This window comes from Coturnix japonica, chromosome 1 (assembly GCF_001577835.2).
Source record: "Coturnix japonica isolate 7356 chromosome 1, Coturnix japonica 2.1, whole genome shotgun sequence".
In the NCBI taxonomy this organism is placed as follows: Eukaryota; Metazoa; Chordata; class Aves; order Galliformes; family Phasianidae; genus Coturnix; species Coturnix japonica.
In genome coordinates this window covers 168,071,718-168,094,784 of record NC_029516.1, presented here as the reverse complement: position 1 = coordinate 168,094,784, position 23,067 = coordinate 168,071,718, and the positions used below count along the sequence as shown (strand labels likewise).

General features: G+C 38.7%; 1 protein-coding gene across 5 annotated transcripts in view; it reads right to left on the bottom strand.

Moving 5' to 3' along the window:
- The window catches only part of GRM5 (glutamate metabotropic receptor 5), a 233,287-nt gene extending 211,562 nt beyond the window's left edge, over positions 1–21,725 (bottom strand). For 2 of the 5 annotated variants that reach the window (XM_015852353.2, XM_015852356.2), the window contains exons 1-2: positions 21,025–21,724; positions 11,786–12,660 (exon numbers count right to left, since the gene is read on the bottom strand). In XM_015852353.2, the coding sequence (XP_015707839.1) occupies positions 11,786–12,464 (679 nt within the window). In that variant the 5' untranslated portion in view covers positions 12,465–12,660; positions 21,025–21,724. Of the gene's footprint in view, positions 1–11,785; positions 12,661–21,024 lie in introns of all 5 variants that reach the window. The other 3 variants (XM_015852354.2, XM_015852357.2, XM_015852355.2) reach the window with 3 other exon arrangements.
- Between the last annotated feature and the right edge of the window lie 1,342 nt (positions 21,726–23,067).

Here is a 23,067-nt window from a genome sequence, read left to right as displayed (position 1 = left end):
CCTCTTTCTTCTTCACCTTTCTTCTTCACTTTCGCATTCATAGAGTTCACTCACTCCTTTCTACAGCCCAACTAATAAAATAAGCTGTGGTAAAATCACTACAAATGAAATTATGTAGTACTCATGTCTTTGAGCTGACATCCCAGCAAGATAGAGTGAGAAGAGAGCACTGCCAGATCTGTGCCACTTTGTTCCACATTGCCTGTAGAAAGACTATAGCAGTGTTGCGCTGTTTTATGGACTCTGGCTACTTTTGTAAAGTTTTTTTATGGACATGATTGGTCAACTGCAACATGCTTGTATGCTGTTTTCTGGGAATGACTATTTATTCATTTATCTGTATAAATACACAGATACCAACACACTTTGCCCTCAAAACTTCCATCTCACTTTCTTATTTCAGTTATGTGTTAAGTTTATTCTCTACATATCTCAATTGAGACATGTTAGTTACAAATGCCAAATTAACTCCCTAGTATGTGCAGGCAAAGATAAAGTAGGGTTCTATAGGGAACATGCTCATACAACCAACATATATTTGGGACTTGCACCTGTATTTTAGCTGGCTGCATAATTAGATCCCATATGGTTAATGAAATGTAAACGTGTCAGTATTTTGTAGGCTGAGATTTGTCACACGGAGGTGTTGGATGTAACACCCACTACCAACTGTTCAAGAGTGGGAAAAAAATAAATCAGTGAAAAGCTTGTATGTGAAAAAGAAATAGGAACCAGCTTTTAGGCTTTTGATTTTCTGGGCTTTTGGTGTCCACAGTCTGTCTGCCTTCCTGGGGTAGGTGGTATGTCAACCAATGTATTTTTCTCAATAATGTTTCAAAGTTAATTTATACTCAGTATCCTTTCCATGGGCATGAACACATTGATGTTTCTAGAACACGTACACAAACTGCATGTCCATGGGTTGCTCCGGTCTACATTATTAGTAGTATCTGAGTGTTCCTCACTCTGTAGACTACTGAACCTCAAAACACCTCCATCACACATTTGAAATGTGGGTGGTTAGAGCAAATGCTTCCAGGACATCTATGTCTGCCAATTCTCATCCTACAAAATACCAAACTATTATAAAGTCATTGAACAGGCCCACTTGCAGATGGCTGCAAGCATGTCCACAACAAGCCACAGAAGGGGCTGTAGGCACACCCATTGTAGCTCAGATCTTGTCAGTTGTTCTCTAAAACTAGAAGATGTCATCATCTCCTCAGTGTCATACCCCATACTTCACCTACCAGTGGATGGATCAACCTGAGCATGACAAATGGTGCAGCCCCATTCAACCCTGGAGTATTCAAACCAGTGTCTCTATCATGTGACATTGACAAAGTGTCTGTAGTTTCATCGCTTCCATATGTATACTCCAGGAGAACACAGACCTCTCACTTCCACATAAATCAGCTCAAACTCTGCTTCAGTAGTCACTTTATTGTCCTGCATTCAAAACCTAATACACACATGTCAAATTTTGTAGTGTTATCAATTTTGGTGTTTTATTTTGATTCCCACTCCTGAATAGAGTATTTGAATGGACCTGAAATAAATGACATAACCATGTTTCCAACCCACTGAATCATGGAATAACCAATGGGCAAAAGCAAATTCACAGCACAAAGCTGAGGAGTCAGTAGTCCCTCTTCTTATTGCTTGGCTTAGTGACACACACACTGCCTTATGTGGATGGAGAAGTTTCAGTATTGGTCTGATATGGTCATACAAAGCCATGCATGACTCTGAGGTTTCTCAGCACATCACCTCCTGGGCCAGCACTGTTTACATATCACTCTTCCTGCAGAGGAGCTGTGCCTGAAGGCACCTTCTAGCCCTGCCTGAGCAGCCTGTGAACAGCTTACACAGCTGAAGTTGTCTGCATAAACTGTTCCTTGAATATACATGAATAATGCATAGAGTTGTAATAAAGTCAGCCTGGGAGCAGGGAAAGGAAAGGACAATGTCAGCCTGAGTGATTCAGACAGTTCTAGTTAACAGGCGAGAGGCCAAAGCAAGAGGGAGGGTAAGGAAGGTCACAAAATTGAAGAAATATCCAAGTGGGAAACAGAGGAGGAAAAGATGAATTGTTAAGTCCATAGGTCTTGTAACCTTCAGTTTTTCAATACAATTGCTTATCAGTAGGTTGCTATAACTATGAAGATTGCAATCTTTTGCTGAATCTTACAGAGCTTAGAAAATGGACCTGAATTTCCAGCCAGCTTTTGTCATCAAATAAATAAGACTTTTATACAGAATCCATTAAGTTGAGATTCTTGAATTAATGCTTCACCAGATACTTTCTTTTAAACTTCTTAGGCATTCTAGCATTTATGCTTTTGCATAAATACCTCTGGATTTGAGTGTTTGAGATGCAAACAATAGCAGTCAAAATCAGTCCCTCCAAAGAAGGTCTGAGTGAACAAAGCCTTTAGCCTTGTATCCAGTGAGACATAAAGCATCTGCATTCCTCTTTGATTTCAGTAAATATGGAGGTGCTAAGAAAGATGTTTCTAATCAGTGCTTCACAGTGGTCTTTCAAGGGAAAGATGTGAGAGAGAGGGAGAGAGAGAAACTGAAAACGAGAGAGAGAGAAGGTGAAAGCAAAAGAGGAAGAGAGAGAATCTGATCCAGGCATTTATTTAGACCCCTAAGCTTGAGCTATTTGCTATGCTTTCCCAGTATGGAAAGAAGTAGGTCAGACAAATTGCCTGCCTTTTGCATATCTATGATAGTGAGCTTAGTTTCTTCACATTCCAGAGCAGTGTTGAAAATAAAATAAAATAAATAAATAAAATATTTTTATAAAGCTGGCACAAGAAATATGAGAGGTTTGTATTGGAAAGATGGTATACATTCTCATTTTGGACACCCATTGTAAACTACTGGAGAGTTTCTGTTGATGTGAGCAGGTTTCGGATCACATATTTCTGTGTGGTAAAGGGAAATAAAAAGGGAAAACTGCTTACCTGACAAATACACCCTTGACTTCTATTCTGTTCATAAAAGCAAATGAGAAGCCTCTGCCTATTTTTTCTGGTTTTGTTGTTGTTGTTGTTTTGTTTTGTTTTTGTTTTTGTTTTGTTTTTATTTTTTTGTACTTTTTTTTCTCTGGTCCTTTTTGGAGACCTCCCACAAAATTTTCACCAAAGTGCAAAGACTGAATGGAAGTGAGAAAGGAACAGACCTTAACTGCTCCTCATCTGTCAGCAGAACATATAAGACCCCTTTTCAAGCTTTTTTCTTTTCCTTCATTTCTGTGCCTAAATATAATTTCAGTCACTTCATGATGTCAGGATGCATCTATTCTGCTTGTTCAGTGCAGCTCCTAGATCACAGCCATCTATAACTTTTTATGAGACAGAAAACACCCTGAAGAACATGTCAGCATGCTCCTTGATTACTCGCCTCTCTTGCTTACAGAAGTCATCTCTGAGGCAACCTGGTAGAGAAAAGATGGATGGGATGTGGTTTTGGGCTGTTCAAGTACAACAGATGTTTTGGCTAGAGTTCTGTGTCAATGTAATTTATAACTAAGTTGGGTATGAAGACCCTTGAAATCTGTGAAGGTGATGCAGAAGAACTTCAGCTTATATTTTCCATTAAAGGCTTCATCTGAAAATGAAAAAAAAAGGTGCCCTGTGTTCAAATAAATGAAAAAGCTACTAATACAACTATGATACTCCATAAATGCAGAACTGCTGAAGAATGTATCTATTTAGAATCCTATTTTTGAATGAGCACTTGGATTTTAAAAAGTGAATTTTAGAAGACACCGGGACTAAATCTAAATTCTCCAAATGAATTAACTTTAAAAAAAAATGTACACAACTTTGATGGCCTTTATTTTTTCCAAATCTGCGCACTGTATCCAATTCATACAATTATTGACATGAAAATGTTTGACAGTCATATTTTGACTGAGGAGGGAGAGGAAGGAAAAATGTTAAACAACATGAGCGAAAAGTAACCAGAAAAGGGCAAACAAACAAAAAATAACACTGAGGAAGGTGAGCTAGTAATCCAACTGGGCAGAAGCTGGCCTATGGCAAAATGAAGGAAGATAACTGTAAAAGGGAAATATATGTATATATAAATGTTCATAGGCCAAAACTGCACTGGTTTGCTGATAAGCTGTGCATAAACAGTTTCTGTGCAGATCTAAATTCGCTTTTGCGGGATTGCAAGCTGTAGAAGCATAAGTAACAATTCCACTAATAAAAAAGAGCAAAAGGGTGGTAGATACTCTTTTAAAAAGATCTTGACAAAGCTGGAAAGATATTTAAAACTATCTTGGAACCGTTGTGCTTACAGAATCAAGAGGCTATTGGTTGGAGCAGCACAATTGTTTCTTTTGGACAGGAAGGATAATTCACACTCAAAACAGATCACCTAAGAGTGAAATGAGCACTGTTGTCAGATGAAGTCCTTAAGTGAATATTGTGTATATCTTCATAAACAGTATGTTTTAGCTTAATCAATAACTACTAATGACTAGTTGTCATTTATTAACATTTTATATAGCAAAAGTAATTGTCTCTGCTGTGCTAGACCAACTATAGTTATATGTACATATACATACAGTTGCTTAAAGCTGCATGCACTCCAGAATATCTAAACTGAACAACTGATTCACATGTTGCACTATCTTGTTCATAAATATTTTAGCACGGACATGAAGGAATTTCATATATTCTATTCAAAGTCTCTTTCTAAAGTTTTACACTTTCCTTTTGGCAATACCTCTATCTGTATTACTAAGGAAATTTTCCTCTTTGTGCCTCTGATATCACCCAGGCATTTAGTAGAAATCTACCTCAGGGAAAAAAGTTTTAAAAAAAAAAAAAATCAACTCTTTGGTGATGGCAGATGAGAAACATTTGAGTAGATCAGAACAGACTGAAGAATGGATATTTTTCCATGTATTTCCACTCTTTTCAGCAGTTAAGTTAAATTTTGACTATGGGATTCACTAACTAAGCAAGTTCAGCAGGCACTCTTATTATTACATTTGTAACTTTTCTAGTATATAGTGGACTTCTAGCAATAACCATCCCTAATACATAATTTGCCTACCTTTTAACTATATATTTGATATTACATGGAGATTTCTGCAAATGTCGCCTGGATCATGTATCAGGTCAGACACAAATGCTGCCAGACAAAAAGAAGTAACTATTTATAAATAAATAAAAGCCATCCGTTAGAGGGAATCTTCACTGTATTTTTACGCAGTCAGCATATTTAGAATGATGTAACTTCTTTGTTAACAGTGTTCCCAATCACTATTTTAATGTACATACGCACAACATGTGTATTTATGTATATTCAGCCAGCATGAGTTCATGAAAAGCAAGTCGTGCTTGACCAACCCCATTTCCTTCTATAACTGCATGACCTGACTGTTAGATGAGGGAAAGGCTGTTGGTGTAGTCTGCCTAAACTTCAGCAAAGCCTTTAACAAGGTCTCACAGTATTCTTCTGAGGAAACTGGCTGCCTATGGCCTAAACAGGCTAGAGGGCTATACCCAGCAGGCAGTGGTTAATGAAGTCCAGCTAGCGACCTGTTACAAGTGGTGTCCCCTAGAGTCGATACTGGGGCCCATCTTGTTTGATATCTTAACTGATGACCTAGATGAGGGGATTGAATGTACCCTCAGTAAATTTGTAGATGACACCAAGTTGTGAGCTGGTGTCATTCTGCCTGAGGGTAGGGAGGCCCTTCAGAGGGATCTCAATAGACTGGATTGCTGGGCTGAGTGAATGGGATGAGGTTCAGCAAAGCCAAGTGCGGGGTTTTGCACTTTGGCCACGATAACCCTATGCACTGTTATAGGCTTGGGGCTGAGTGGCTGGATGACTGTGAAGAGGAAAGGGACTTGGGGGTTTTGGTTGATGCTCAGCTGAACATGAGCTGACAGTGTGCCCAGGTGGCCACGAAGGCCAATAGCATACTGGCCTGTATAAGAAATAGTGTAACCAGTAGGAGCAGAGAGGTGATCATCCCTCTGTACTCAGCCCTGGTAAGGCTGCATCTCAAGTATTGTGTTCAGTTTTGGGCTCCTCACTACAAGAAAGGCATATTTGCATAAAAGAAAACTAATTTCAAAAATTAAAATAAAAAAAACCAAACAAACAAGTAATTCATTTGGCCATGAGCAGAAATGAAACACTGACAAAGTAAAACATTCTCCAGTCTTTAGAGTTGAGTTTTTAAAATTAGGTATTCAGAAATACATTTTCATTGAATTTGAAAATATTTGCATGGAATAGAGATATTCTGTGTGTGTGTGTGCCTAGTTTCTGTCTGTTTTATGTAAATTTAACATGAGAAATATCACTCTTAAAAATTCAATGAATCTAATTTTCAGTTACACTATCCTGTGAAAAGGAAAGTTTCTGAACACAATATTTTGCATCTGTAGAACAAAAAATGCGGATTCTGAAGGAAAAGCTCCACAACACTGTATAAACAAAATTTACTCCAAGCAGCAGGTTTAAGGTAAACTTATTGCAGTTCCTTCATTCATTTCATCTTACTCCCACTGACTGTGACTAATTTTCATTTTGCTCTTTAACAGGTTGCAAAGGGAGTAAGCAAAAATAGTCTTGTAACCAAGTATGTCTGAACAAATACAAAAGTAAAAGTGTGAAATAACAGGTACACAAAAAAAAAAAAAGAGTTCTTTTTCCTGTTATACTTGCTAGAGTATGTCCTAAGATGAAGGTGAATCACCTCTGCATAACCTTTTATGATAAATTTAAATGGAGGAAATTGTTATTGAAAAGGTGAGGATGAGTTTGAGCCAATGCTTGCCTGTAGAGCTCTGTAAAGAAAATGTTAAGAGTGGTTTACTTCTTCAGGCTGTGTTCAGAAGTAAATCACGCCTTTTACAGAATGAATTGAAATTTATCTCTTGCCACCCTCAATAAATCTGTACTTTTGTGAGTTTGTTTTTTGCCAGCATATATGACCTCTTCATTCAGACAGGAAAAACAAATGGTTTCCAATAGCAATGAAAAATGTCTTTCATATTATCAGTTCAGTAGGCTCCAGGAAAATTTTATGCAGAGACTTACAGGGACTGACTTTGTTTCTGGCTAGGAAGGCCTGATCCCAATGTCACTGTAGTCAGTGTTAGAGTATTGGCTTCAAACAGAACTTTAATGAAGCATTCTTACCTTGGAGATGGTGAATAAAATTACATAATTTTTTCTCTTATTTTTTGGTATTAGGGAAAGACCAGAGAATGCTTTCACAGAATCACAGAATCACAGAATCACAGAATCACAGAATGACCCGGGTTGGAAAGGACCTCAAGGACCATGTAGTTCCAACCCCCCTGCCTATCAGGGCCACCAAACATACACATTTACTATATCAGGTTGCCCAGGGCCCCATCCAACCAGGCCTTAAACACCTCCAAGGACGGGGCATCCACAACCTCCCTGGGCAGCCTGTTCCAGGGCCTAACCACTCTCCTAGTGGCTTTCATATGTGAAATGAGGTAAAGAGTCCTTCATCTCTTGTGTCAGGCAGCCAGATTCTCCCCAATTCCCTCAGTCCTTCCCACTTTGCCTTGGTTTGAAATGGTGAAGAAGAAAAGGCTGAGGCAAAATTCCTGGATGCTTGAGCTTCACGGGTCATCTGCATATAAGACATGGACAACCAAAATCCAGACTCTCCTGCCCAAGTATTAAGTTCCTCAGATGTAGACAGCAGATAAAGCTAAAAGGATCCATCATGTACTTTGAAAAACTGGGGGATAAAGCTGCAGAGCTTATCTCTGCTGAGCTGCTTTTCCTCAGAGAGTCACATAAGAGAGGATGCGAGAATCTTGGCAGCATTATCAATTTGATGTCTACCAAAGTTAGTTTAAGCAGTGCAAGTTGTTTTAAGAAAAGTTGTTCTAGACCCTCTTGCTGTTACAGTGGTAGGAAAAAGACAGCAAACAATGAAGTCAGATGAGAGAATTAGATCAACATAGAAACAACAAATAAAATGGTCTCTGGCATACCCTATGTACTATAGCAATCTGTAAAGTAAAAGAAACTTGCTTTCAGGCTTTAAGGGATAGGTTGTAAAACAAAGAGTTTCCAAGAGTTTCCGTCTTGGCTTGCTCACTCCTGCTCCCCTGACCCACAGTGTTAATACATTAATCCACAAATTAAGTTGGATTCTATACATGTTGTGGCTTTTCAAAAAAAAAAAAAAAAAAGTGTCCTGATGATGAGTGAAGATTTACATCAAAGATAGATTGGTTCAGAGTAGAGCTACATAAATCATTAAAAGCAAGGAAGAGTTGGAAACTGGGTTGATAGAACTAATGTTTCTGAGTCATATCATTCCTGATAGAGCTAAGCATCAGGAGCTACAATCTGGAACTCTCTAAGACTTGTGAAGATTTCTGACTGGCTTATGTAAAATGCACTGCTTTATTTACACATGTAAGTGGAGATGACTGTTGTTTTATGACAAATATCTGTCATTTGTTACTCATATTTCTTGTTAATTAGAATGGAGAAACTTCCTCCTAAAATTTATTAGTAATCCATTGAAATGAATGCCTTCCCATTAATAGGAAAAAACATAACTCTGAGTGGCTACTTGCACATCTGGAGGCATTACCTGATTAAACCATAAAGGTAAATTTCAGAGGAGCAAAGCCTGCTAGCACCTCTCAAAATATTTGCATATTTTAAATGTGAAAACCTTGAATTAATATTTAATAACATTTTCTGCTCAACCTCCCAACATTTTAATCAAATTCATTTGCTGTGATTGGAAAGTACAGAGGAAAACATGGAAATAGATTTTTGTGATAAAATTATTCCCAGCCATTTCTTATACTAGATCAAAAGGAGACCTATACTTTTATCTGCCGATGGAACTCCCAAAGCAATGAAATAACCAAGAATTTTCAGCTTTTCCTTTTTTCCCCATCTAGCTTTGAATGTTAGGACCCTCCCCATCCCTGGAAACCATAGAATCATAGAATTATTTGAGTTGATAAAGACCCTCAAGGCCACCCAGTCCAAATCCCTTGCAACGAACAGGGAAAACTACAGCTCTATCAGGTGCCCAGAGCCCCATCCATCCTGACCTTGCATATCTCAGGTATGGGGCATCCATCTCAGAAAGCAGAAATCTTATGTTGGAGTAATCTGTCTACAGCACAAAGATTAGCTAAAGATATTGTGCGTAGACTATCAGAATTGCTGGAGGTACTGAATTAAATTCCAGTGTAAATGGGAGGGCAAGATCTTAAGTAGGAAAAAAAAAATTAACAGGATGCATTTTTTTTTTTCTGCTTTGAATTAGTGAAGGTGAGTGTAGGGCATGGAGTATAGAGACACTGTTCACAATGTTTATAAGTACACAGTTACTCTATTGAAAGGAAATTAATTCAAAACTTAAAGTAATCCATATATAAATTTTTCTTGTATTTTTTTTTTCCTTAATTCAGTATAGGATTTTTTTTTTTAATGGTGAATTTTTATTTTTGTTTTTTAATAATCTTTCTGTTCCTGGAGGGGACATCTGCCATAACATTTAAAAAGTGCCCAAAACATGAACTTTCAGAGAAGTACCTTCATTAGCTTGTATTTGTCTATCCCATTATACAATCCCATCTGTGCTATTGTTACAAAACATCTGTATGATGCTGTTTGACTGCAGATCATACTCGCCATCATGACCAGACCACGCAAATAGAGTATAAGATTTCTGTTACACAAATTTAACTCTCATTCACAGAAAACCAGAGTTATACTGATGTAAATATGCCATGAATTGTATGAAGCCTCAGGTATTAACTGTACCATCTATCCTGTCCACTTAAAATGAGTAGATGTGGGCACATCTTGCTGAAGTAAAGTCATTCATCATCTCTTCTTCACACTCAACTCATCTTGCCCACAGCAGCCACCTTCAGCTTATGTATCCTTATGTATCTATTCCCTTCTTTCCAATGCACAGAGCAAGGTTACTCTGCCATGAGATTAACATGCCATATGTTACCATCTGCTCCAAGAAAAGTAGCCACGGGAAGTGGCAAAAGTGAGTATTTTCACTGTATGCACTCAGACCTCAACAAAAGCTTGACAACTCCCCACTGAATATGTAAGCATCCCTCCTCAATAAGCACAAGTGTAAAAATCATTCAAATCAAAAACTATACAAGTTTTCATTAGTAGTCAGGATACGCAATCACAAGCTAATGCAGTGTATCACTGGTATCATTTTTTACTGTGATATTATGCATACACATTTGTAGAGGAAAGGCTGTACACCAAACCATGCCAAAGGCATCAGCAGACACAGAGTACTTTCACTACATGATATGACATTGAGTGATTTATACATTATTATTTAAACTGCTAATATACTCATGCATCCCCAGAGAATAGAGACTGAAGTTATTTACCAATCTTCATTATCTTGATGGAGTCATGATTACAACAATCTTCATCTAAGTTCTAAATTGCATTTTTTTTAACACTGCAGAATGAGCTCCCTACGTATCTGTAGGAGTATAATAATTTCTACATACTTGCATTCAATCAGCATTCTACCAAAAAGGGCTTTGAATAGTATAAATTCTGCCAGAGAAGCATACTCTGTGTGTGGGAAGGACAATCTGCTTTCTATTGGTTGTAATAAAGCCAGCAGCATCTGCTGCTGTTCAGCAATGCTGTCACCAGTACTCAATCTCTTAATAACGTGTTTTGTTTTGTTTTGTTTTTTCCCCAGAGCATAGTCTGAACCTGTCTGAACAGAGGTGAGACCCTAAAATTCATCACAGAAGCTAATCCCAGGAAACATATTACACTGTGGAGCCATTAAACAGGGACTAGTGAAACCTTCTCTTTAGACAGTATGAAATTCTAGTCACTCACAGCAGGATAAAACCACTCAACCACAAGGAATAAAGAATTAATGCAATCTTTTCCATAGCATTTCCTTTTAATCATACTCTTCTGAGGGCTAGGCAAAATAAGTAAATAAATAAAGCTCTAGCTGAAATTAATAAAGAGAGAAAAGCAATACAACACACAGTTCTGATTTTCTGGACACCTGATGGTGTGTGAAGAAGGTGAAAGGAGAATTCTTTTGCTCACTTCTAAAACCAGCGGCTAGACACAGAGTAAGGAGTGGCGGCAATACTCCATGGATTACTATAAAATGGACAGAAACTGTTCTGATCACAATGAGCAGGGACAAATTTCATTCATATAGCCAGAACCACAGGTCTTCTACTAGTCATGCCTTTGTGGCGCAAGAGGTAATTACTGCTTTATCTACTGTTTCAAATGATGGTTTAGCTCTCTTCAACACTAGAAAGACCAAGCAAGTACTTCCTCATTACCCACTGATATCAATATAGTAAAAGTATAGTAAAAATTATTATTCCACATAAATATATTGAATAATTGAAGTAAAATAAATTAATTGATTATGGTTTAAAAAAAAAAAAAAGAAAAAAAAAAAAAAAAAAAAAAAAAAAAAAAAAAAAAAGGAAACTCAAGAGCAAGCACTTCCATTAACAATTTCCCCTGTAGCCCACACAATCCTGTATTTCAAAGAGTTTTCAGTGGTTATCAACCCAATGCTACCTCAGCTTGGTACGGAATGTGAAACCAAAGTTATGTGAAGTAGAAGTCTATGCACTTGACAACTGACTGACAAAAAAAAAATTCCATCAAATTGTCATCATCTAGCTCTCTGACTACAACAAAGTGGTTCATAGGCATCCTTATACGGAAAGAAATAGCCTCTTACCTTCAGTATGTACAGCGGAAACATAGGTCCAGTTATAACGTTTGACAATGTCCACCATAGCCCGTGCTTGCTGTGCATCAGATGGTACAACTCTCATAAAATACTTGAACAGAGTTTTGTCACTTAGGTCCATGCTTGTGGCAGAATAAGCAATCTGAGGTATATTGAAAAGCTGCAACAAGTTCTGGACCTGGATAGCAACTGAGCTAGAGCCAGGGCCAATGACACCAACAATGGGTTTCTTGGAGTGGAAAGATGATGAAGATCCATCTACACATCGCACCATCCCTTCCTCTTCTTCAGATGAAATAAGTGAGTCCCTTATAAACTCAATACTTTGCTCCAGAGCCACAGCAGAATGCCAGCAAGAGTCCCTTATTTCACATCCTAGTGTTATATTTGGTAACAGTGTTGGGTCCAAATTAATTCTGTCTAGGGTATGTAGCATTGCCTCCACTCTCTGAATGCCATACTGCTCTCTTACCTCTCCACATTTCCTCTCATGAACTTTGTCAACCGTTGGTTGGTGGTGGACAGAGAACAGAGCTCCAATGATAATATCACCAGGCATGTGTGCAACCACCCTTCTTTCATTGGCCTGTGCAGAAACCAAAAGCCCGAAGTTCCCACAGACATCTTCCTTCAATAACAGGATTGCAAGGAACAGCAAAAGGACCATTTTAGGAAATGGTTTAGGCTGGTAGAGACATGATTGAACAAAATGGAGAGCTGGTCAAAAGCAGTTATCAATTCTTTTGGATAAACAGAGTAGAATGCTGGTTAATCAGGAGTTTGCATGTATTCTCTAAGGTGTCTCCATCATCTCCACGTGGACAGCGGTGCAGAGCTGTACATGTGATCATAATCGTCATAACCTTCAAAAACAAATAAATAAAAGAAACATTTAAAACGAGAAATAAAGTCAGCTTTGTAATCTTTACTGAAGTTGCTCTGCTGTCAATGACTGTAATATCTTATCTCGACTACACACTTGTTTCTACCATTATTCAAGTTGTTAAGCTTTATTCTAGTTCAGTGTTTTGCAGTCTTAGGCTTGTAATTTTGCTGGTATAAATCAGTGTCTTTCTCTTGGATGCTTTTAAAAACTCTTTGGGGATTTGTTTTAAAAAATGCCAAATATAGACAAGTATTAATTTCCAAAGAAAGATGTTGCCACTTTAATACATCTTTGAAAACAACCCACTTAACTTACATATGTTTCCCATATCACAAATGTGTGTCACACTAATGTACCTCATTCAGTACTGTGTTATCATGTACAGAACTAGCAAAATTTTTTGATAAATAAATCCATTCCTGAAATATAATAAGAAATGCAGAATCTGGCTTTTCCAGTCTGAAAATATTTCTTCTTTGTAAGCCACAATATGAAACAAATGATCTTTAAAGTAAGCTAAGATTAAGAAAATTGGTCTATTTAATAACATTTGTTTTTATTTTGAATATGAACATTGCAGCAGAAGAATAACAGATTCATTTCAATTCTAAAGCAGCAGAGTGAAATCTTTTAACCATTTAATATTCTTGTATAAAAAATCACTAAGCAGATATTTAACAAATTCAACAAAAGGGAGCTGTACAGACTTCACTAGAAAGAAGCAAATACATATTCCATATAGGTGCACCAATGCCTGAAATATCTGATCTGCTACACTTTCAGACAGTCTGCTATGTGATTATTGTGTGATGAAGAAAGAAAGAAAGAAAGAAAGAAAGAAAGAAAGAAAGAAAGAAAGAAAGAAAGAAAGAAAGAAAGAAAGAAAGAAAGAAAGAGAGAGAGAAAGAGAGAAAGAAAGAGAGAAAGAGAGAAAGAGAGAAAGAGAGAAAGAGAAAAAGAGACAAGAATAGAAGGAAAGAAGAAAGAAAGAAAGAAAGAAAAGAAAGAAAGAAGAGAGAAGAAGAGAGAGATAAGAGAAGAAAAGAAAGAAATATGGAAGTGGTAAACGCAAAGAGAGAAAGAGAGATAAAGAGAGAAAGAGGGAAAAGAGAGCAGCAGAAAGAGATGAAGAGGAGAAAAAGAGAAACGAGAGAAAGAAAGAGGAAGTAGAAGAAAGAAAGAAAGAAAGAAAGAAAGAGAAAGAAAGAAAGAAAGAAAGAATAACAGAAAGAAAAGAAAGAAAGAAAGAAAAGAAAGAAAGAAGAGAGAGGAAAGAAGAAGCAAAAGAAAGAAAGAAAGAAAGAAAGAAAGAAGAAAGAAAGAAAGAAAGAAAGAAAGACAAGAAAGAAACGAAAGAAAGAAGAGAAAGAAAGAAAGAAAGAAAAGAAAAGAAAGAAAGAGAAGATAAAGAAAGAAACGAAAGAAAGAAAGGAAAGAAAAGAAAGAATAAGGATCAGAAAAGATTCATGTCTTAGGCTGTGGTCAATGAACTTGAGAACGTACTTGAAAATGTTCTGTACATAGCAGTGCACTTGCAATAATCTGCTCCTAGTTTTAAATATAAGGCTTAAACTGCTGAGTTTGTCTCGCGCGCCTATGCGAGCTTGCGTAATTGGAATCCACTGATAACAAAGAAAGCTAAGCACACTCTTACATCAAGAAAGATGCTGAACTAGTTAGTGAACAATACGCCCAGTCTTATTATTAGCAAAACAAAAGTGAATCTGTAGGACAGAGACTGATCTCAGTTTCACTTACATAAATCTTTCTATAAAATAATAACATTTACATAATAAATGTATATGATAAAAAGAATATAGTTATTTCCATACATTTCAGACTCATCAATAATTTCTAATCCATTGATATGACTCTGATAGCACTCAGATGTCACAAAGTGAAAGAAACCTTTTGCAATGGGGATCCTACCTCTGCTTCTTCCATTTGTCAAAATTCAGCAGGAGTTACCTCTCATCGCTAGAGCATTCAATGCCCAGTGTCACAGTGAGCACCATCCTGATTCCAGCCAAATCTAAAAACATTTTTCTGTTTAAGTTAGCCTTGTTTAGTTATTATTTTTACCTAGACATCTGTAAATCATAATGTATTTATACAGAGACAATCCTACAATAGTGTCAGTGAGTATTCCCAAATGAAATCCGAATCTTTAAAAAAGATAAAACATTGAATAGAAATGGTCTTGTAATATGAAATTGCAATATTAATAGGTCATGCAAAATTAATTTCTAGTAATAGAAAGTGATGATAATGAAATAGGGCTCAAACAACTGTAGAACATTTCAACACTTTTTTTTTTTTTGTTTGATGAAGAGTTAGTTTATCAATACTGCAATGCCTTGCTACTAAGGGAAGAACAACAGTTCAGGTTAATTAGCCTCTAATTACAGAATATCACTACTGTTTATGCTTTCCAGTTGTTTGTTCTGTGACAATGAAGATAATACTGTCTAATTGGTAAACAGCCTGAAGGATGAATGACAGGGCATATCTTAGTACAATATCACAACGATTAAATTCCTATACCTCAATGTAACATTTTATCACTAAAAAAAAAACAACTTTTTAATTATTTTTTTAATGTGTTAACGTTTAAACAAAAATAGTAATCTGCTATTCAAAAGCGTGGGTGCTTATTTTCCTGAGTTCTATGTACTAAGGGTACATGCACAGAGCCTGTCTATATCTAGACCAAATGCCAGCCCTGCCTCAGACTGTTACAGCATATACAATTAGATGTCTTTTTATAACCTAGTTGCTTATGCAGCTGAATATGCACAAATAGAGTCTAGGGGGTTGGAATGAGCTCGTGATACAAAAAGTATCTAGTCTTAACTCATTATTTTAAATTCTACAATATATATTGCCCAGGCCTTCCTGATAGATCAAGGTTTATTCGACACTGTCTCTGAAGTCCACAGCCTTAAGTCAGATTAAACTATTTCCATACAGGATATATAAGAAAGAGAAGGCAACAGGTACATCTTTATCCTCTCCACTCTGAAGAACAGTTGTTTGTTCTTCTCTGACTACAGTCGTATTTATCTACATAGCTTGCAGGGTAAAGAATGAAGTAAAGTATGAAATAAAGCTGATGGTCTCCTTTAAACTTCTGATTCAAAAGTAATAGCAGATAATCACTCCTAAGGGCTCCCAGGGCCCAATAGCAAGTTATCAAATCAATCAAATGGCAGATGCCTAGTGAAATTGCTCCAGAAAATTATGACTCATGTTACCTTTATACAATCTCTGTGTTCTGCCTGTACTTACAGATGGGAAAGTCACGATTATACTTGGGACTTATTGAATAGTGTGGATTTACTAGTAAATTGCCAACCGCAAAAAACCTGCTTCATTTACATACTATTAGATTTTAGGGCTCCAAAGCATCTGAGTGAATGCCTTCTGTGGGCTTTCACAATGCAGTGAAACAAGCTGTAATTTATACCCGACAATGGAGCAATGTGAAAATATTACTGCCTAGAAATTACCTAGAATCTTGCTTATTTGTACAATAGAGATCTGTTTCAGTAGGCTTGTTCTTGCTCTCACAGTCCTAAAAATCACAGGCTAAGTTGGAAAGAAACCTCTGGAGGCTGTCTGATCCATCTACCCTAACCAAAGCAAGTTCAGCTGAAGCAGGTTCTTGGGGTTACATCCAGTCAGGTTTCAACTACCTCTATGGATGGAGGCTCCACAGTCCTTCTGTGCAACTAATGTTTGACCACACTAACAGTAAGAAGGTTGTTTTCTTATATTTAAATGAAATTTCTTAAACATTTCAGTTCATGTCCATTGCTATCATCCTTCCACTGGGTATGACTGGATATGCCATTCAAAGATGCCTTGAGGGTAGTTAGGCAGCAGATGACACTTTAGGCTAAAAGATGGCTGAGCAGAGAGCTGATAGACTAAGCACACTAATTACATTTCCTGGAGAACTTCTCCATTCCTCCCTGAAAAGATGGCCATGGGAACTGTTCAAATATACTGTTTTACTGCTATCATATCCCCAAAGAATCTCACACAAGTTTTTTTGATTTTTATTCTTTCCTCATACAGGAAGCTTATTATTATAAAGCAATATGATACCAAAATAAAATTAAGCAAAATTTTACAAGCTTAAATATAATTCTTGTGTTAAATGTTAGGGGTAACCCTAAAGGGAGTTTTCACATGCTTTCAAATTGAGAACCGAGGTATCAGTAGCATCATAGACAGAAGGCACTTGAACACGTATGTAACATATATAAGTAGTAGAAATCATTTCCCCTATTAATATTTATCTGCATTTACTTGTTTTTGCTGATGGACAAGCAAATCAATATGCACAGCACTTAAGGGTCAAATTTACTTTCCACACTTCAATTTCTTTAGCATGAAGAGAGTTACTACTAATTTACTGCAACACAGACAAAATGAAATCAGGCACTTAATTACTGGTGTATCAAAGTTCTTAGCTTATTCTAGCTATGGATCTAACTATAAATTAATTCTGAAGTCCCCTGCAATAACAGCAGATGACAGGCACTCGGGTTCCAGTCCTTTGCTGCACTCAGAACAATTGCAGAAGTAATAAGGTGAAAAGATGATTCTGCCTATCTGTTCTTCATTCAGCCTTGCTCTAGTCAAACCTTTATGGGCTACCAAGGTGGAGACACGATGAAGCACTCAACAATGTCCTGTAACCTTTGCACTCTCTGATAGTAAAAACTTTATACCAATCTCTGCTAGGAGAAAATCTCAGCTGTTTCTTTAGGGCAGAGTTCCAAGTACTTCATGTTGAGGTTTAACCGAGTAGAAAATGAGCATCTGTAATATTCCATGAAACATCACACACTCTTGAAATGATTTATTTTAACCTGAATACAAGTTCATCTGTAATTACTGTCTGCACAGACCAAAACAAAGAGCCTTCATATCTAACTGAATTAATTAGAACACAGATCCCACGGCAGCTCACAGGGGGATGATTCTGCACTGTGTACGTGGCTGAGAGTTTACACATGGAGGACACCTGACTTTTCTTCTACCACAGCAGGTGTTAAATGTTGAAATCCATAGAGAGCTTCTCACCCTGTGACTTACATTATTATGACAGCGCCCACTAGCGACTCCAGAATGAAGGAGTCTGAATTCTTCTGGCTGCGTAGCTTCTATAGGTAAGATACAAAATCAGCAAAGAGAAGATTTTGATTTAATCCATTTTGTATCAGGAAAAAAAAAATATGAAGTATAAATACTTTTTTTTTTTATTTATTTTTAACTGATTAGAGCTCTGCAAGCTTACAGCCTCTTAGTTCATCATTTATGAGTCTACAGGCAGATAAAAATCATAAAAGTAAAATGCCAGATTAAAGGATCACAGTGCTCCGGTGTAGTGAGAATTCAGGGTCCAATGGGGGAAAGCACTTAGAAATATACTCAGTGCTAAATACATGAAGAATGCTGTTATTTACCTGAATTTAACATCTCTTCATAGGATTCTCCTCATTAGAGAAATCATTAAAAAACTGTGCACCAAGCCCATTGATTTGTAGAGACAAATTGTATTTATAGACTAGGAACATATAGCTTACAGCCATGTATCTGCCAAAGAAGTGCTTTCCAGGTATTCATTTACCTGGAACCTGCTACATATTCATGTAGCAACTAATTCTGTGTCTTCAGATGTCAGGTAATAAATTTCAGTATAGATACAGAAATGAATCAAATCAATACATGCCAAGGAACTAACCCAGGTTTCATCATCAGAGAAAAAGAAGAAACAAATAAACAAACAAACAAACAAATAAAATCAACATCTGAATTACTGGCCCCCATTTTTCTTCATACATGCAGTGAAGGTCTTTAAAAGGCAAGAATATGGAACTGCCTTAGAGAAGTCATTATATAAGAAGAGAGACTTCTCAGCTCTTCTCAACAGGGAGCAATATGAACAAAAAATGTACACTGAAGTTTCTAAGATGCTAAGAATTTGCTCAGCACTTCTGGCTGTTGCCGTTGCAAACACAAAACATTGTGTTCAGTCTATTCTGGAAATCTTGTTCCCAATGCAATAGAGAGGCTCACATTGCAGGAGGTCCCACACACATACTTGGAGGTACTTTATTTGGTCACACAAAAATCTGATGCATTCAAATGCTCTTTAGTCGCAAAACATGATTGTGAGCACACAGGTATGTTTTGAGATTTCTACTGTCATTTAACTTTCCCATTCACTGATAATAAATAAATAAATAAATAAATAAATAAATAAATAAATAAATATCTTCTCTGAATTCCAGTGGGCACTGAATCAAGCACTTTGACAAAGAAAACAATCTTTTAAAGACGAGACACTATGAAACAATTTTCTGCAGTTCTACTTAGATGTAAACTAAGCAGCACGGATGAATTCTAATCATTTGGTCTAAATAGCCACTGAAAACAACAGATTAGTGGGCTGATCTCATGCATAACTTCACAGATAATAAACACAGAATGCTAGAATTCTCAGCAAGTTCCCTAGCAATCCAGGAAGTTTTCCCCCATACTCTCATGACCCCCACACACCTTCTGGTTAATGAAACAATTTTTGCTTTGATGTGCAGGTGCTTAACATTACAGCAAAACTTGCAGTGATTCCTGAAATTCTGCTAGATATACTACTTATTACTGCCATTACCAAAACCTATACACCAGATGATGTAGAAACTAACAGCCCTGGTGTGATTTCAGCTGTAATGCTGGACATTTTATTGGTTAGCAAAACTGTATGATTTGGAGAAGTGATCAAACAAATCAACACCAATTCCAAAATAAAAAAAAATCCCTTCCCCGCACCGCCCCCTGAAAAGGTCCCCAAGGGTAAAATAAGAATAAGAAAAGTAAAAGCAGTAGCCTTGGAAGTGACATTCCTCTACTACCACTACATCAAATACCAAAAAAATCACAAATAAAATGAAGAAGAAGCTATATAGAGATTCAAGAAATATTTTCTGATCATATGGAATAATGATTAGCACTGGCATCCCTAATTACATAAATACTGGCATGTAGTTAAAATCTTTGAGAATTCACAAAATATTAGTATATGATAGAAATGTTTAGGGATAGAGTGATAATAATGAAGTCATAAATAATAAAAAATAAAAAAAAAAAAGAAAGAAAGAAAAGAAAAGAAAGAAAAGAAACATAAAAACTAGCAATTAACTCCTTTATACGCTTTCCCATTTGAGGACTGCTTGAAGCAATGTATTTTCAAGACAGTCCTCTGCCACTTTGCTATCGAGACGGTCCTATAGCTACGTCCTCAGGTCCAGAAGAAACAACCATCCATTCTCACATCCCCACCAGAAAGCCCTTTTTGTGGAGGAGGAGGAGGGATGGAAGTGGCACCACTGGAGATACTGAGCGCCGGTGTGCAGGCACGGAGCTGCCGGCGCTGCCCATGGTGCTGAACACCACCTTCTACCGGCTCCCACCTCGCGGGCTGGTTTTAGTGAAGGGGGAAAAATAATCTAAAAATCAACCAGTGGCTAAATGAGTGTATGTATATATCTATATGTGTGTGTGCTTGTGTGTATGTATGTATATATAAATGACATAGTGGTCACAGTTATCTTAAGGACTGCTTTTCCTTACAGATAAATTAGATACATAGAGCTGGCTCATAGAGGGAACTATTGGACAAGGTTAACTCCCAGAATAGCTACCTGCGCTGCTACAACTATGTGGTTGTGCATGCACACGCATATGTGTGCATGCACACTTGTTCTTAGGTATCTGCCTCCCTAGAGGAATCACAGTCCCTCTCAGTCCTTAATGAATCGTTTTAACATGCAGAGACATTAGCTCCAGTTATTAAATAAGGAACAGAGGGGAGTTGCCGATTAGAGCCAAAGTGATTTGTCCCAAGGTCACACAGAAAAGTCTATGGCTGAGCTAAGCCTTGCTGTATCTGGAAAATAAATTCATTCCAATTCTATTCTCTTTCTGGCAAGGCAAATCTTTACCAGTGAATAGAAGGTCTATACCACACACACCAACAAGCTCAGGTATTGCAGTACCTGAATTGCCTTCTGCCCTACACGTAGCCCACTCCTAGGGAGGGGTCAGTGCCCATTGCCTTCCGATGCCCAACCCGCCGATGTCCCAGCAGCCCCGAGGTGTGCCCCACGGTCTTGCTTGCCCCTCTGTAGCCGTGCTTGTCCTCCGGCAAGCAGGGCACAGATAGAGAGCAGATAGGGGGGAGGGAAAGGAAAGAGTTCCTCCTGCATTCACATGCTTTCAGTCCGTGGTCAGGGGCTCATAAATCCCCTCACCCGCTCCTCAGCATTACCTTGTCCGTGGCAGCAACCTCTTCTTCCTCCGGTGGCGGCAAACAGTCCTTTCAGCGGCAGCAATCAAGACCGGTAAGGGTAGGCACCTCCTATTTTCAGCACGACAGAGATAGCATTCCTCACACAGACCTTCTGGAGCTGAATAATCCTCAAATGCCTCTGCAAAGATCACCAGCAGGTGAGCCCTGCTCGACTCGCATTGTCACTCCTCCAGCTAAGGGCACATCCTGTTTTCTTCTGATCACAGGCAAACGCTGAGAACCGAGGATCTTACCCCCGCGCCTGCATGCACACACGCACACGCCATGCAACACGCTGTTCTCTCAGCATCGCCCAAGTCTCATTTGTAAGAGGCGTGAATGGTCCCTAAGATTTAAGGGGGAGGAGGGGGGAGCGAAAGCCGTGAGGAGGATGAATAAACAAACAAACAATGAGACGACAGATGGGTCACTGCTCTCTGGCACCTTGGTGTTCCTAAATACTTGCTGCAGCCTGACCCACCTGCTTAAACATCTCAGCCCCTCCTCATGCTTACACGACTCCAACGCCTCTGCTTTTCCCGGGGGTTAATTCTGCCTTTTGCCCTCTCTCCAGGTGCTCGGAAAGGTTGTGAAGTCGCCCTATGAAGGGGACACCTCCCGCCCGCACCGCCCCTTTCCAGCAAGCAGGGAAACTGCTGCGCTGGGCTCAGAACAGCATCAACCTAAGGAAAAAAAAAAAAAAAAAAAAAAGGAGAGAGAGAAAAAAAAAAGGCGATGTCTTCTTGAGGAGGGTCTGTTTTAAACATAGACGCGGGAAAGAGTTTACTCCTTCAGACCCGACGGGATTTTAGCAATTTCACTAAGCTGAAGTTTAACATCCCCCTTCCCCAGGGCCGCGCTGCATTTGTGGGTCTGGGGGACGGAGTGGGCAGGGGGCTTGCAGGGAGATCGCCGGGCTTCAGCGCAACTTTTTAGTGCCACCAAGTGGCACTCCCTCCTCTAGCAAACCAAGCAGTCTGCCAGCTCCGGGCTCTTCCTGGCAAGAGGAAAAAGGGGATTCCAGAGTCGCGACCCCTCCCCACACATACACGTATCGCTATTAAGCACTAACGAGAGACCTCTGTCCTCAGGAAGGGCAAATTACCGTCTCGATCCCTCGTCCCTTGCCTTAGCTGCAGGGCACAAGGAGCAGTGCCCAGACAAAAGCAGCCGGGGCTGATAGCTCCGCCGCAGGATGTGCCCCTCTGTGCCACCTGCAGCCACTCCCTGGCCACCCAGCCCCTTCCCTTCAGCATCCCCTGGACTCCCTGGTCCCACAGTGTTACCGTTCCCTGCCAGCATCCCCAGACCGTTCCAGCAGACCTACAGGCACGTTTCTTCCTTGTCTACCTTCTACCCCCAGGCACAGTTCTCTCTGACCCCTTTTGCTTCTCCACCTTCCCAACAGGAAAACAAAACAAAACAAAACACAGTAAAGCTCCCCACTGTTACTTATGAGTCCCCCACACGTGCATCCTCCCTTGGTTAACCCTTCACTCCCAGAGCCAGCTGAGGATTTACCTTCTTTTCCAGCATCTCTGCATCCTCACAAAGCTTCCTCCCTCCCTTTCTCCTCCCTCTCACATCTGAGGCCAGAGTATCTCATTCCTGCTCCCATTCACATTCAGATGTCCTGCATTGGGTGGGCAGGGACCCCAGTCTCAAGATTTTGTGATGTGGGGGTGTGGGTACACGTCTGAGAGGGACCCTGGGTAGCCTGAGACCTAATGAACTCAACACCTCCCAACACCAGCACTTCATCAACAGCAAGAGCAAACGACAACAAACCATCACCAACACAATCCTGGACAGGGGTCACTACTTAATTCAAAGCTATTCTTAGTAAATAAATAAATAAGGGTAAATTAAATAAATAATCAAGCAAAATGCCATTTAAGTAAGAGCTGATCTGGCATTTAAGAGGCTGTTGGGTCTGACCATTTGCGAGGCTGTATTTGCAGGGGAGGATTAGCTCGTGCATCCATTTTCGGGAATTAACAGCCATTCTCTGTCGCTGCACCA